The 14,343-nt window shown below is 43.1% G+C and overlaps 2 protein-coding genes across 4 annotated transcripts in view; both read left to right on the forward strand.

The window, feature by feature from the left end:
• LOC6548916 (semaphorin-2A) overlaps positions 1–1,676 on the forward strand; it is a 32,528-nt gene extending 30,852 nt beyond the window's left edge. For all 3 annotated transcript variants that reach the window (XM_001975308.3, XM_015156234.2, XM_015156233.2), the window contains exons 12-15: positions 90–253; positions 317–469; positions 674–782; positions 1,199–1,676. In XM_001975308.3, coding sequence (XP_001975344.1) covers positions 90–253; positions 317–469; positions 674–782; positions 1,199–1,270 — 498 coding nt within the window. In that variant the 3' untranslated portion in view covers positions 1,271–1,676. The remainder of the gene's footprint in view (positions 1–89; positions 254–316; positions 470–673; positions 783–1,198) is intronic.
• Positions 1,677–3,836: 2,160 nt separating this feature from the next.
• On the forward strand, positions 3,837–5,823 carry LOC6548915 (cytosol aminopeptidase). Its single transcript, XM_026980311.1, has one exon. It carries the CDS (start codon positions 4,064–4,066, stop codon positions 5,642–5,644), a length of 1,581 nt encoding a protein of 526 aa, XP_026836112.1. The 5' UTR covers positions 3,837–4,063; the 3' UTR covers positions 5,645–5,823.
• Positions 5,824–14,343: the final 8,520 nt, after the last annotated feature.

Below are 14,343 nucleotides of genomic sequence, written 5' to 3' on the forward strand. Positions count from 1 at the left end.
AGGATACCACAAACCCATCTCCATATTATTTCAATTGACTCAAAATCAAAGCTGAAACGGATGGACTAATTTCACTTTTCCATCTGCAGGATGTGGCCAATGAAACGAGCGACATTTGCGATTCGAGTGTGCTGAAAAAGAAGATTGTGGTGACCTATGGCCAGAGTGTTCATCTGGGCTGTTTCGTCAAAATCCCCGAAGTGCTGAAGAATGAACAGGTGACCTGGTACCATCACTCCAAGGACAAGGGACGGTGAGTGGAATTTATTATTTGCTTTGATTCACCGACAACCAATCGCCTGTATTTCTTTAACAGCTACGAGATTCGTTACTCGCCGACCAAGTACATTGAGACCACCGAACGTGGCCTGGTTGTGGTTTCCGTAAACGAAGCCGATGGTGGTCGGTACGATTGCCATTTGGGCGGCTCGCTTTTGTGCAGCTACAATATTACGGTGGATGCCCACAGGTAAGCCAATACACTCTGTTGATATTAAAGTCTAACTCACAACCACCACACTATATTACTCTAAGGCGTTTTATTGCCTGAGCTACAGTTTCAGTGAATACAAGTTTAATGCATTTAGCTTTATTGATTAGCATAGTGAACCCACTACTACTCAATTACACATAGATAATAATAACTCGGAAACAATGTTTTATTTTGGAACAGATGCACTCCGCCGAACAAGAGTAATGACTATCAGAAAATCTACTCGGACTGGTGCCACGAGTTCGAAAAGTACAAAACAGCAATGAAGTCCTGGGAAAAGAAGCAAGCGGTAAGTGATAATGAGGGCCAACACCCTATGGGGTGGATTTGTGGTAAAATGAGGTTGGTGTAATGGTGGAATGGTGGTGTTGGTGGTTCCGGTGGGCCGGGGCAGACACACACCATAATAAACGATTTGAATGGCAATTATTTTAATAGCCTTCGAGCCGGGCGGCTGTCCAAGCTGACACCGCAGCGTCAAATCAAAGGGAAAATAATAATAAAAGCGGTGTAAGGTAGTTAAGTTGTCATTATCCAAGGAGCCCACCTGTGGTGTGACCCAAATGCAAGGTAATTGCCCACCTGGGTGGGAGATGCAATGGAAATGTAATTAAAATGCAATCACTTTGGGGTGTATAAGTACCCTCGCAATCATATTTACTAATTGTGTGTGTCTTATGTCCTTCTTTTTACGATCCCTTCCAGCAATGCTCGACACGGCAGAACTTCAGCAGCAATCAGCATCCGAATGAGATTTTCCGCAAGCCCAATGTCTGATATCACGAACAGAGTATCGCCCTCAAAATGCCGTCATCGTCCAATCAGTTTTAGTAAATCAAAAGCGAAGAGGATAATTACAGTGCGGAATAGGAAGTCCAGCAGGGAGAAAGGACGAGAAGAACTCATTATAATCATTATTATCAGCGACATCATCATAGACATACTTTCTTCAGCAATGAACAGAAAACTCTTCCTAAAGGATTATGCATTTACCGAGGCATTTTCAATGCATCCATTGACTTAGACTTAGACATTAGGGTATTATCGCATGACACAGCTCCTCCCATACGGTGCAATTGACCGACCTAAATCCATTCGCATTAAATACAATAACAAAAGCCACGACCCATAGTTAGTTACGACAATTGAACAATGGAGATACTTAAACAACTGCCGCAGAATCGCACATTCATATCGTTAATTGAATCTAGACTTTGATCAGTTTCAGCATAACAACGTATATAAGCATATATCCAAACTTTGAACTTTCAAGGCTTACTTATAAATATGGCAACCTAAATGTAATCGAAGAAGCAATGTGATGTTAAGTTTTGATAAATTTATTAACAGCCTAACTACATAATCGCGATGAACTCGGTTTAAATGTACTATAGCGACGCAATTATAAAGATTGTACACATGCATGCACCCCATACGGATATATGAATCAGCCCTAAATCGAATCTAATTCTAAACTTACAGGAGCGATCCTTAGATAAACCTCAATCACAAGCAATACTCGCCTAACGTGCATCTACATAAATAACTCGAATCGGTCCATAGCTTATATACTACACGATATCTAACAGTGTTCAGTTATATGTAATATGTATGTGTACTCAAATGCCAGTTTATATTATTGTAAAACCCATTCCCATCTTGCCCACAAAACAATTTCGATGGAAAAAAGTATTTCGATTATGATTTTTAGTGACTTGCACTCTCTTCAGACTAAATGTACTTAAGGTAATCTGCAAAATCTTTAGTTCTTAAGCGTTTAGTTATAATAAAATGAGACAAAAACCATTTTAATAAAAAATATCTAAAATTAAAAACAATGTTCGTGTTATTTACTGCATAGATGTTTTTTTCTATTGCTTTACATTTTTTTTCAAATCTTAAACCTATGCTATCATTGGCTGTCCTTATGTAAGGACATGATAGGCAGGTATGCAAACACTTAGGAATAATAGAATGTGAATCAAAGGTGTGAGAAGTCCTGTCCAAATAATAATTTCAATTTCATTGCATTTCAGCTTATCTCTGAACACATTGCATAATTCCAGCCGAGTGCGCAAAGACAAATGTTAATTTTAAATCAAATACTTTGAACTATTCAACTTGGACAAATATTTTATAACGAGGACACCCAAGCCGGACATCGGGCAAAGTTAGCCGCCCCCGTCTGCGTGTGTGTGTATGTGTGTGTGGGAGTATCTGTGTGTTGTTAGCCAGGTTGTTGGAGACAAAGTTTGTCGTGCTTGGGACTTCGGCCTTTCGGTCAGGTCAAGCGCAAAGGCGAGAAATAACCAAATTTCCAATTTGGTTTTCGGGCTGTGTGTTTGCCGACCCTTCGGTTCACCTTGCTGAAAGCCAAAAGGCAAACATTTGAGCTGTGTGTGTGTGTGTGTGTTGGCAGGGAAAAGATTTGCATATTTCTGCGCCGGGGCAACATTAAATTGAATTCCATATTCAAATAGTCGAGAGATAAGCGTGAGCATACTTTCCAATTATAGATGGCCTGCCCGCAGACAAATAGAATTAAAGTGCAACATTTTTGCATAATATCTTGCTTGTAAAATGCGCCTGCTGCCGGCGACTGTTCGCACCTTAATTAGTTATGCAGCACCAAAAATTAAGCTTAATTAGCGTTGACTCACTGGTTTGGAAAATTAATTATTTCCACTCGCCGTTATTATTATCGCTGTGCACTTGGCCGAAGCATCAGGGCCCAGCTTCCGGACCCGCTTGTTGACTACTTAATTGAAATTCATATGATTTTTTCCTTTTTTTGCTTTGCACTCTCCTCCACTTTTGTCATTATCATTTAAATAGCGTTGAGGGTGCTATAATCCTGGCCAGAACGCTGGGAGTTGGGGTCGTTGGTCGCTGGTCGCTGGTGGTCGTTGACAGGATTCCTTGCGAGGCTCAAACTCGCTGCTTGGGTCTGTTGTTTAAATGAAATTAATGCATATTAGTGGGCTTCGGTTGAGCCATTTAACGGCGAGATGAAATTAAATTATATTACCCCAGCTTAAACAAAACTAAGCATACTTCAAGTTGAACTATGACCCCTCATTCATCAAAAATACGATAAATACTTAAGAAACTAGAAAAACTATTTTTTATAACAGAACTTTTAATTTTTGTATTCCACATGTTAAGAGCTAGTGGTAATGATGCAGCAGTAATTAATTAAATTTTTAAATTCACGGGACTCTCCTGAATTCCAAAGCCAGCTTGTTCGCAAATTTACCTTTTATACGAATACATGAAAATAACCGATCTAGGTAATCCATGATTTCCGGCTAAGGAGCTGTCAATCCAAGTCACGGGCTCGGTTCTAGGAAAAGTTCAGTTTAATTTAGCATGTCGTACGGGTCACAGATGAGCTGGCAATAGAAATACGAAACAAAATTCTCAGTGTTAACAAAAAATCGTAGAAAAATACGCGTGACCAAAATTTTGAAGTTACGTGGCTCGGTGACCAAAAATCATAGAAACATTGCGAGTTGGACAAAATTCTCTCCCGTGTTCCATTATAATTCTCAATTTGATTGATACTGAAGAATGCCTTCGTACAAGGATATGTCTTTGGTGCGCGCTGGCCTGCGGCTGGTGGGTCAAAATGGTTGTGGCAAATCTGTGGTACCGGCATATCGCCGCTATGCGACTTCCTGCAAGAGTCCCAAGGGCGTTGTGGTGGGAGTTTACTCCAAGGATGGCGACAAGCCACCGAAGACCACCGCAAATGCAGTGTCCTTGGACGATGCGCTGGGTGGCAAGCTGTTGACCCTGATCCGCGAACGTGGAATGGACGGAACTCCCGGAAAGGGGCTGCTCTTCAGTGGCTTCGAGGGCGAATACCAGGCGGTTGCCGTCGTCGGAGTTGGCAAACAGGGAGCAGCGTACAACGAAAACGAGGAGCTGGACGAGGGCATGGAGAATGTGCGAGTGGCGGCGGGCACTGGAGCCCGGGCCCTGCAGCTCCAGGGCATGTACGAGGTCCACGTGGACGCCATGGACTATCCGGAGCAGGCGGCCGAGGGAGCCGCGCTGGCCGTGTGGCGCTACAATGCCAACAAGAGGAAGAAGAACCGCATTCAGACCCCCAAGCTGGATATGTACGGCAAGGGCGACCGGGATGCCTGGGTGCGTGGCCTGTTCAAAGCGGAATCGCAGAATCTGGCCAGGCGTTTGTCCGACACGCCTGCCAACATGATGACGCCCTCGATATTCGCACAGGCCGCCGTGGACGCCCTGTGCCCCTGCGGTGTTTCCGTGGAGGTGCGTTCCATGGACTGGATCGAGGACATGAACCTCAACTCCTTCCTGATGATCGCCAAGGGATCGTGTGAGCCACCTCTGCTGCTGGAGTGCAGCTACTGCGGCACCACGCCCGAGGACCGACCCGTTTTGCTGCTCGGCCAGGGTCTGACCTTCCACAGTGGTGGCTTGTGCCTGAAGCCCAAGAAGGGTATGGACCAGTATCGCGGTGCCATGGCCGGAGCTGCTGTTTGTGTGGGTGTTCTCCGTGCCGCCGCCGCCCTGTCGCTCCCGATGAACATCACGGCCGTGATGCCGCTCTGCGAGCACATGCCCTCTGGAATGGCCGTGAAGTGCGGCGATGTGGTGACCCTGCTCAATGGCACCACAATGGGCATCAAGAACGTGGACAAGGCACCGGTGGTGCAACTGGCCGATCCGCTGCTCTACGCCCAGGCGACGTACAAGCCCAAACTGGTCATCGATATCGGCACCGTGGCCATGGGTGTTAACTATGCCGTCGGCGGCGGCGCCAGCGGCTTGTGGACCACCTCCAAGTCGGTGTGGCAAAACTTCCGCAAGTCCGGCGGTCTCACTGGCGATCGCGTCTGGCGTTTCCCGCTGTTCAAGTACTACAAGCAGATCGTGAACAAGAACATCACCTACGATCTGTGCAACACGGGCAGAGGTCCTGCCAGCTCCTGCTTGGCGGCCGCCATCCTGCACACCCTGGTACCCTGCGCCGAGTGGGCCCATCTGGACATCCGTGGCACCGGCATGCTCACCAGGATTAACACCAGGCCGTACCTCCTGAAGGACTCGATGACCGGACGCCCGACGCGCACAGTTATCCAGTTCATGTACCAGATGGCCTGCTCTGGCTAGTAGAATCCTTGCCATGTGGACACCTTGCTTGTGGGCCTGCATGTGGGCCCATGTATTCGATATTTGATTCTTTGGTACAGTGTTTGCACAGAAACACATCCTAGCCTGGATGAGGCATCCTCGTAAATGTGCACTTTAATATCGTTGGCAATAAATTGTATAAACTATGAGAATTTCAAGTTGTAAATTAGGTATTTGATATAAAAAATTATAACGTAGTACCAAATATGCAAGATGCTAGATGCCTAAACTCAATTCTCCGACTAAAGTATTTAATCAAGCAAATATTGAAACTTGAGTAATTTGACGTCGGTTTCGAGCAGCTACCTTTGGAACCTGTCGAATCGAAATTTGATTTCCAATCGCATAAATATGGTCTGATTTTCCAACTCGATTGATGGCAGCATTGCGGATTTTCCTGGCTTTGATGTGCGATGTTATTATGTTGACTATAAAATATTTACCTTTTGACTGGAGTGACGGGAAAATTGCCTTTGAAGTCTGAGGTGCGGGGGTGCCAATCAATGGAATTCGGCAAATGGCATTATGAGGTTGACTTGATTGTCCACATATACTTATTCATACGGTTGCACGAAGCACTTACGTGCCAGCATTTATCCGGCAACATGTTATTGCTAATTGCAAACGGAGAACGAAATGGCAAATGTGTCTCTCAATATTTAATTGGTCCCTGCCAGGATTAGATGCTCAACGGCGTCCTTTTCGTCCTGCCAAGGACCAGGTGAACATGAGCATTTGACTGCAAGCCATGTAACTGCAGTTGGCAAATGTTGGCAAAACGATGCTGTTTTATGCGTGTGTGTGTTTGTGCCTTTGACTCGGATTGTTTGCGGGCGTTTGGCCAGTCAAATTTAATTTTGCCCCCTCGAATGCGGAATGGCATACTTCTGGATTATATATTACACACACACGCACACACACACACACACACACAGTGTCCCTGGGGCCTCGGTTCAGAACCTTAGCACTGCACTTAACGCATACAGCTGCGCACAATGTCCTATTTGCCCAAGGATTTGCCCCACCCACCTGCCCCGTCTTGGCCCTTCTTCTTGCCATTTGTTACCTTGATTAGCTAATGCTAATTTGGGGATTTGCAATTTCCTCTGCTTGTTTATTTATGCCTCGGCTTGTATTTGTGTTTGAAGTGCTGATTGTGTGCAGCAAATGTAATGCCGAAACGCGATTGAATTCCGTATTCAGTTAGGTGGGCAAATATTTTATAAAATCTGTGGATTCACCGCACATTAAACAGATAAATTATTATGAAAATATTGCACAAATAATTTCATTCATGTTTATTTTAATATTGCGATTTTTAGTATATTTACGCCATTATTTTAATTCTAATTATTTCACTTAATTTCTAATTGTTCTGAACACAAAGCTTACAAATGTAATGGCTTTAAAAAAGTATTAAGAAATCGCATATAATATGCAACTAATTTATGTTTGCCCCATTTAAATGTTACGCGAAATAAATTAATAAAATGAAGTGGTTGTTTCACCGTTAGTTGCTTTCAATATGCATTTAATTTGCCTGCAATTAACATGCCAAAAGTATTTGTTTTAAGCCAATAAAAGGACATCTGATTTCGCAATTCCCCCATGAAAACAAAAGCCATTCAGTGCCATCCAGCTCCAAGTCCCAGATGGCCAGATTGCCCTCAGCTGAACCCATTGACATTGGCCATTATCGGGAGCAGAAAAAAATTAAAAAACATAAACGTCTCATTTGAACACAAAATGGCAATTTGCTCAAGACAACACAGAAAAGGCTGCCCCCGTGGGCGGCCGGGGGTTAAATGGGCGGGGCAAGGACTTGGACACAGACTAAGGAAATGCACGGATTTTATTGCTTATTTGTTAAATGGCTCGAAAAAGTTAATCAAGCGTGATTTTGATACGCCCCAGAGATAACGAATTATCCTAGGTGGAGGGACTTTTCCCTGCATACACATATACATATGCATTTGGCTTTGTGTGTGTGCGTTTTTCTGCTCTGCTATTGTTTTTATTGGTAATTTGGGGCAAAAATTTCGAAATTTCAAATTTCGCTGCTTGACTTTGAAGAACATAAAAAAGAAATCCCAAGCTCAGACATATCGTCAACGGCACCTGGCGTTTGTCGTTTTATGAATTAATAAAGACGTCAGGTCGGTGAGAAGTCGCTGTACCACCTAGTCTATACCCCTTAAACACCCGGAACTCGAAAACATAATGCGAGTGGGATAATACAAGCCGTCTTGTAGCTTATTAAACGTATTTTTACAGCATGCTTTGCAGGAATTCTCACTTTATATGCAAACATGTGAAACACTATAAACAAAGGACCCCAATTTGCACGCACACACATACGCACTGTTGGCCCCCAACTCACACATACGCAGCTGTTGTGGGGAAAAATTCGCTTTCTATTAAATTTTACAGTAAACTGAATTTACGCCCGCTGAACATCAGGTCGTGGGTGTGGCGGAAAAGCTGGGAAAGCTGGAAAGGCAGCAGCACTTTTCTCATATAAACACGAAATTGCAGAAAATGGCGACACCTGCTGTTGCAAATTAGAAAAATAAGATGTTTCATAAAAATGAAATGTCAGTTTTGGGGGAAGCTAAGGCGAAATAAAAGTGGGGAAAGCCGAGGCCCAGCACAGCAGGGAAATCATCAACAACAACAGGTGACAGGGTAGGGAAAGTATGCTGCCGAACCTCACGAAAATATGCCGTATTCAAATTGAACACTTGGAACAAATTTAGACAGTACTTCCTATTATTACTAAAAAGTAACATAAAATATGAATAAAAAACGCATCTATACCCACAGTGAAATTAAAAGATAAAGCTTGAAAGTTTATTAAACATTAAAAAATAAATACTTGTATAAAAGAAATATATGTTTAATTTTGCATTTGTTTGTCAAAGTAAGGTATAAAAATCCGAAAAATACTAAAAGGATGTTCAGTTCATATTTTACTTCTGTGCAACGAAACACAAAGATAAGAAATTCCAAGGACCCAAGAATGAGCCACACCGAGACGATGGGGCCAGTCTACTTATGACTTATACCTAAATACATTTTGGGGATAGCTGCCATTCGAAAGGTAACACGTCTCTTATCAAACATTTCGCTCACTGCGATTGGGCACAAAAGTCATTTAAAGTTTGCCAAACAGTTCGATGCTGCAACAGTGGCGGGAAAATGCTGGAGAAACGGCAGCAGAAGCCGTAAACAAACACAGGGCCAAAGGAAACAAATCTAATAAAATCAGCAGATGATGGTCATTAGACCGAAAAGTAATTTCATTTATTCGCAAACTCGATTTGTTGCTTTGTAGCACGAAGTGCGCACGAGTGCTGCTCCTGTTTCTGTTCCTGTTTCTGTTTCTGCTTCAGTTTCAGTTAGCCTTCTCTGCCAACTCCAACGACTCTGGTTGGAGTGTCCTGCAGTGGCCAAGATAAAGGTCAGGGGATCCCGTTCCCGGCGGAAAGGGGAGTATTAGTCGGCTAAGCAAGGCAAATCAAAGCAGCGAAGCGTTCAACCAGCGTCGCGCATAAAAACCGAAAAAGAAAGGCAACACCAACACCAACAAACTGGCAAAACGAAACACAAACAATGGCTGCAGACAAAGTGAAAAATCACTGGCACTGGAAAAAATAATATACGAGTATATTATAAATGTTCATACATTTTATATGCCTGAACTCTTCAAACAATAATACTATAAAACATTCTGACTACAGAAAATAACAAATGTTATTTTGAATATTCTGAGATAAAAAAGTTTTCCCAGGCAGTTATTTTTAAATAATTCCACTGACAGATACACTTTCTATTATCTTTATTCCAAGCCAGTTAAAATATTATTTTAAATAGCTTGAATACCTGTAGATTTTATATCTTCATACATAAACCTAAAAAAGTATGCTACACATTTGATATGGGCAGGGGGTTTGAGTTGCATTACTTAGGACACCTACAAAGTGGAACTCCCATCCAAGAAAGTTTGCATCTGTGTATTATTTTAGGCAGCAATGATCACTAATTTTGTACGGTGCACTCGAATGGCTGTAAAGGGCAGCCCAAAAGCAATAAGAAAATGCGCTGCGCTCTTATAGATTTCTTAAACAAATTCCGAAGATGCGTCGTTAAAATTTGGCCGCCACTAAAAGCACAAACGGATTAGGAAACCCATCAGGAGCCGAGACGGAGAATCCTGGGCGGATTGCCCTACCGTTGGGGTCATAAAACTGTTTGGGGGTCCGCACACAGACACACTCGCACCTGTAATAATGGCGAAACAATAAAATTTGCCGGCGGAAAAGTTTTTCGCTTCGAAATTTCAATGGCAAAATCAAATGGACAAAATGTAAATGAAAATGCTTTTAAAATGAAATTTAGCGTTACCCAAGCGCTTCATTGTTGCGCAGTATGGACCGCGTTTCCTGTCCCTGTCCCTGTCCCTGTCTCTCCTCATCTCCCCATCTCGCCCGTGCAAAACGAATGGCATTTGGAGCGGCACCTAAACGGAAATGAAATTAAGCACAAAATGTGCCATTTGCCAGCTGGCAGTGGTTGTTGTTGCTCGCCCCTGTTTCAGTTTCAGCCATTACTTTCGCCCGGCCAGCAGTAATTGAAAAGTTGGTAGGAGCCACTCGAGGAGCAGGCCGAAATCCAGAGGACTCCACGTTTGCCTCGCCCCAAGCTGATTTGTGGAATTCCATTAAGCCTTTAGTCGGTTAGTTAAGAAGATGGTGTCAGATATCAGTAAACTGGAAATTAGTCAAATGCTACTGTAAGCTACCCATTGGCTCTTATCTAGTCAAATATGCGACAATATGCGTAACTTTCACTTTAAAAATAATCATAAAGGAAATGTAGAAATTTGTTCTAACACATATAATAAAATTAGTTAAACAAACCATAACGGCCAAACCCGAGATTGCCTTTAACTGGAAAATACCTCCAGTCATTAAGGTTTTCACCCATCTAGACACTCAAAACACTCTGGCCAAGTGTCTGTGTTATCACACTTTCAGTTATCACGAATGCGGCAAATCGTCGGACACTCGGTTGGCCAAAGGATCGCTCACTGCCTGCCACGCCCACTCGGCCAGCTGGTGCCACCGACGCCCCCCGGTAGTAGTTGCAATTCCCATAACGATGTTCGTACATCTCGGGGCATATGGTACTTCATGATTTTGATGGTCCAACGGAAAAGTTTATTTTCCATCTCGACATACTGTCCACTTTTCCTGCGGTCAGTGGATGAACTCCCTGCTATAAAATGTGGCAATGTGAACATCTATTTGTCAGAGTTTTTATACACTTAGACCGAGTGGTCTGGCGCTTCCTTTTGCTTACATTATTTGATTAGCAATATTTAATCAAATTGTCATAGTTAGACAAACGTCCATATGTCTCTCGGACTGCGGCATCATAATTCCTGGGCAAACTTATGAGAAAGTTAGATAATGAGGGAATCCCGGACAATAAGAGGAACTTTATGCTAACTTTAGCGAACTCTCCGACTTGCCATCAATTCATCGGTGCGATGGGGAATAGAACGTAATTGCATTGGCCGCATGAAAGGAAATCATTAATGACATACCGCCGCGGTGGTCGAGGGGGTGCTGCAAATGGGAGGATTGGGAGTCGCCGCCTTGCATCGCATTTTATGAACAATTCACGCTTTTGCTACCAAGAAGAGAACAAAGTTTAGTCGGTTGGAAGTGCAAGTGCAAGGAGGAAATTAAGCTGAACAATAAATTTTCTTCGGCAAGTGCAGCAGCAGCATCCGCCCAACCTAACCGCCCCCTCGCCCCCGTCCCTCTGACTAGCCACCGCCCGCGCTCTTATTAGCAGCGTTCTTGTTTGCCTTTTTCCATTTTTTGCTCGCTCCTTTTCGCGCTCTTGTTGTGGTTATGCTTGCATTGCATGGCACTGTGTAGGCAGCTACACTGAGGAAAAATCAGGTTTAAATCTGGTAAGTTAAGGAACTATATGATTATTTGGGAGGTGTGATAGGCTTGGTCATTGAAAATAATACTTCGTAAAGTAAAGTAAAGCTATACCCTAATTATCAATTATCTATATTTACTAATTAAATATTTTTCACTGTAAGCTGAGTCGTTGAAGCACAGCACCAAAGCGCGAATTACCGCCATTTTGTGCACTTTGAACGCCATGTTGCCGTTTTTATCGCTGTGGTTCTTCTCATCCTTCCTCGTCCTTGTGCCTTGTGCTCCCTGCCGCCTTTCAGGACCTCTTGTCATTGCAGCTGCCAAGTAATTTTCCCAACGCCAAAGAGTGCTGCGCGTCTCATTGAGGCGGGTAATTGATTTATGTATTTATACTGATTTTTTAATTAATTTATAAGCTTTGCTCTGGAGTGGCGGGAAGCCCAAAATGCTGTTTAATGGCAAAGTGCGTAAATCAATTGGCGATGGATGCCTGCTGTAATAATAACCTTTTTCAGTGCTTATTACAGAAACTATTTCTATGGATCGTAAATCAGGCTGGGTGCCAGTGTAAGTGGGCATATTCAATTAAATCTTTCCAAGATAAATGCATTCAACTCAACTGATAATTGATTTAACACTGCTCTGGATAAAAATTACATTGGGTGCGGTACTTGCACTATAAGTGATGGCAATATGATTGTAGTTAAATAGTAGATTGTAGTAAAATGTAGCGAAATTATTAAACCCTGATTATTCCGATCGAATTGACGTTAAAATATATTCTGAAATGAAATGTATAGTCAATATTCATGTTTTATTAGCAAACCGCAGCGTTGTGCAAATGCCCAATATATGCAAACAGAATCTAATTTCTTTCATAAGCGAGTCTTAACAATATTCCGACCGCCACTGTGCGGTGGGCGTGGCATTGGTTGTCCACTCTTTATTAGCAATACAAATGCAAACATGCTGCACAAACACCGAAGCACAACTCTATTTGTGTGCGTGTGTGTCCGTGTCTGTCAGTGTGAGTGTGAGTTCATTTCCGGTGTGGGACGTTGTATTTTAATGCTTGTTGTTGCTGCTGTTGTAGAGGTCCTTGTTGCGATTGCGTGCATATGAAAATTAAAATTGTTGACAATTGTCATTTTTTTTCGCATTGCTGTTGTTGTCATTGTGTTGTCAGCATTGTTACCGCGGTTGTTGCGGCTCAAGCCGCCCACTGTCGTATTTTCGCCAGGCTTTTCCCCAGCTTCTCCCCAGCTTTTTCCCAGCCCGCGATGTTGCTGCTGCCACACGCAACTAACCGCATTTTGATTGCCATGCATTCGACCGAATCGTGCTCGTTGCTAAATTGAAAGCATTTTCCGTGCCGTGAATCTCGGTTGCCAGCAGCAAAAAACAACAACAACAACAACAAAAAATGCATTTTTGCAGAAACCGGAGAAAGAACGGAAGTTGTCGCTGGCGTGTTGCATGCGTGGTCTGCATCCAATGGCAGTGCCTCTGCCACGCCCCCTGCCACGCCCTCCGCAGATCCTCGGCCTCCTTATCCTTGGCGCCAGCAGGCTGTGCGATTTGTTTGCTTGCTCAGCTCAGCTCAGCTCAGCTCATCTCATCGCCGCGCAGAGTGTGAAACTGCATTAAAATTGGTTATCCTGTAGGTGACAACCATCCAATCAATCGCAACATACAGACATGTCATTTATGCGTACACCTGGCAAAACCAAGTACAATCTGCATGGCTATAAGTATTCATGCATGGGGAAACTATCAAATCATCTATCTGCAAACTAAGAAAACTGAGATTGCAATCAATAATAAATGAAATAATCTCAAACTCTATTGATAACTCTTTGGTGCGACTTTTTTCTACGTGCACATACTATGAGACTTGCCTTCGCCTAACTCAATTGATTTGCTAATGTTCCGGAGGTGCTAAGACCAGAATCAGGCTTAATTAAATTTTTGTGTTGCTGCCGCTTCAGTAGATTGTGTGTATGTGTAGCCTTAAGGCTCTGGCAGACGCGCACATCTTGTATCTGTATCGTGTACAAGTATCTTGCAGATACCACGCTCAATCTGGCCAGTCGTGGCAGCTGTCAGACGGAAATCTCGCAAGTTCATTCAGCCACACAATAACATAATTATTCAATTATACGTAGTTGCTTGTTGATTTCGGTTGAGTTTAAACAAAAAAAAAAGGAAATTCCGTAAGACGCCTAGGAACGTAATCGCTACGACCAAAATCAACAAGCAAACGGCTAATGCAATTACAGGAATCCAGGCGGATATTCGCAGAACGAAAAGGGCAAACTCTTGGCAAAATTGTGAATGGTAGACCAACATTTGCACAGGCCATAAATTCCCAACATTCGCCAATGCCAATAAGTTGGGGCCGGGGTCTAAAGTTTTACATTGGTAACCGAAAAATATGCAAAGCAGTCATAATTTTACTTTAGAACCGAAATATTTTCGAACGAAATTGTTAGCAAACAAACTTTTTTATGCATCAACTAATTTCAATCAGCTAACAAAAATGTGCTTGCTGCCCCTTTCCCGCAACCGCAGAGCGAGCAAGATGGAAACTGTGGAAAAGCGCCAAAAACAAACAGAAAACTTTTGTCAATAATGCCGACGACGTTGTTGTGGCCTCAGTTTTCCTTGTTGTCCCGGCTGCCTTTCTTATTGCAGTTGCCATCGCCTCCAATGTCTTAA

Source organism: Drosophila erecta, unplaced genomic scaffold, assembly GCF_003286155.1.
Source record: "Drosophila erecta strain 14021-0224.00,06,07 unplaced genomic scaffold, DereRS2 tig00000092-arrow-pilon, whole genome shotgun sequence".
Taxonomy (NCBI): Eukaryota; Metazoa; Arthropoda; class Insecta; order Diptera; family Drosophilidae; genus Drosophila; species Drosophila erecta.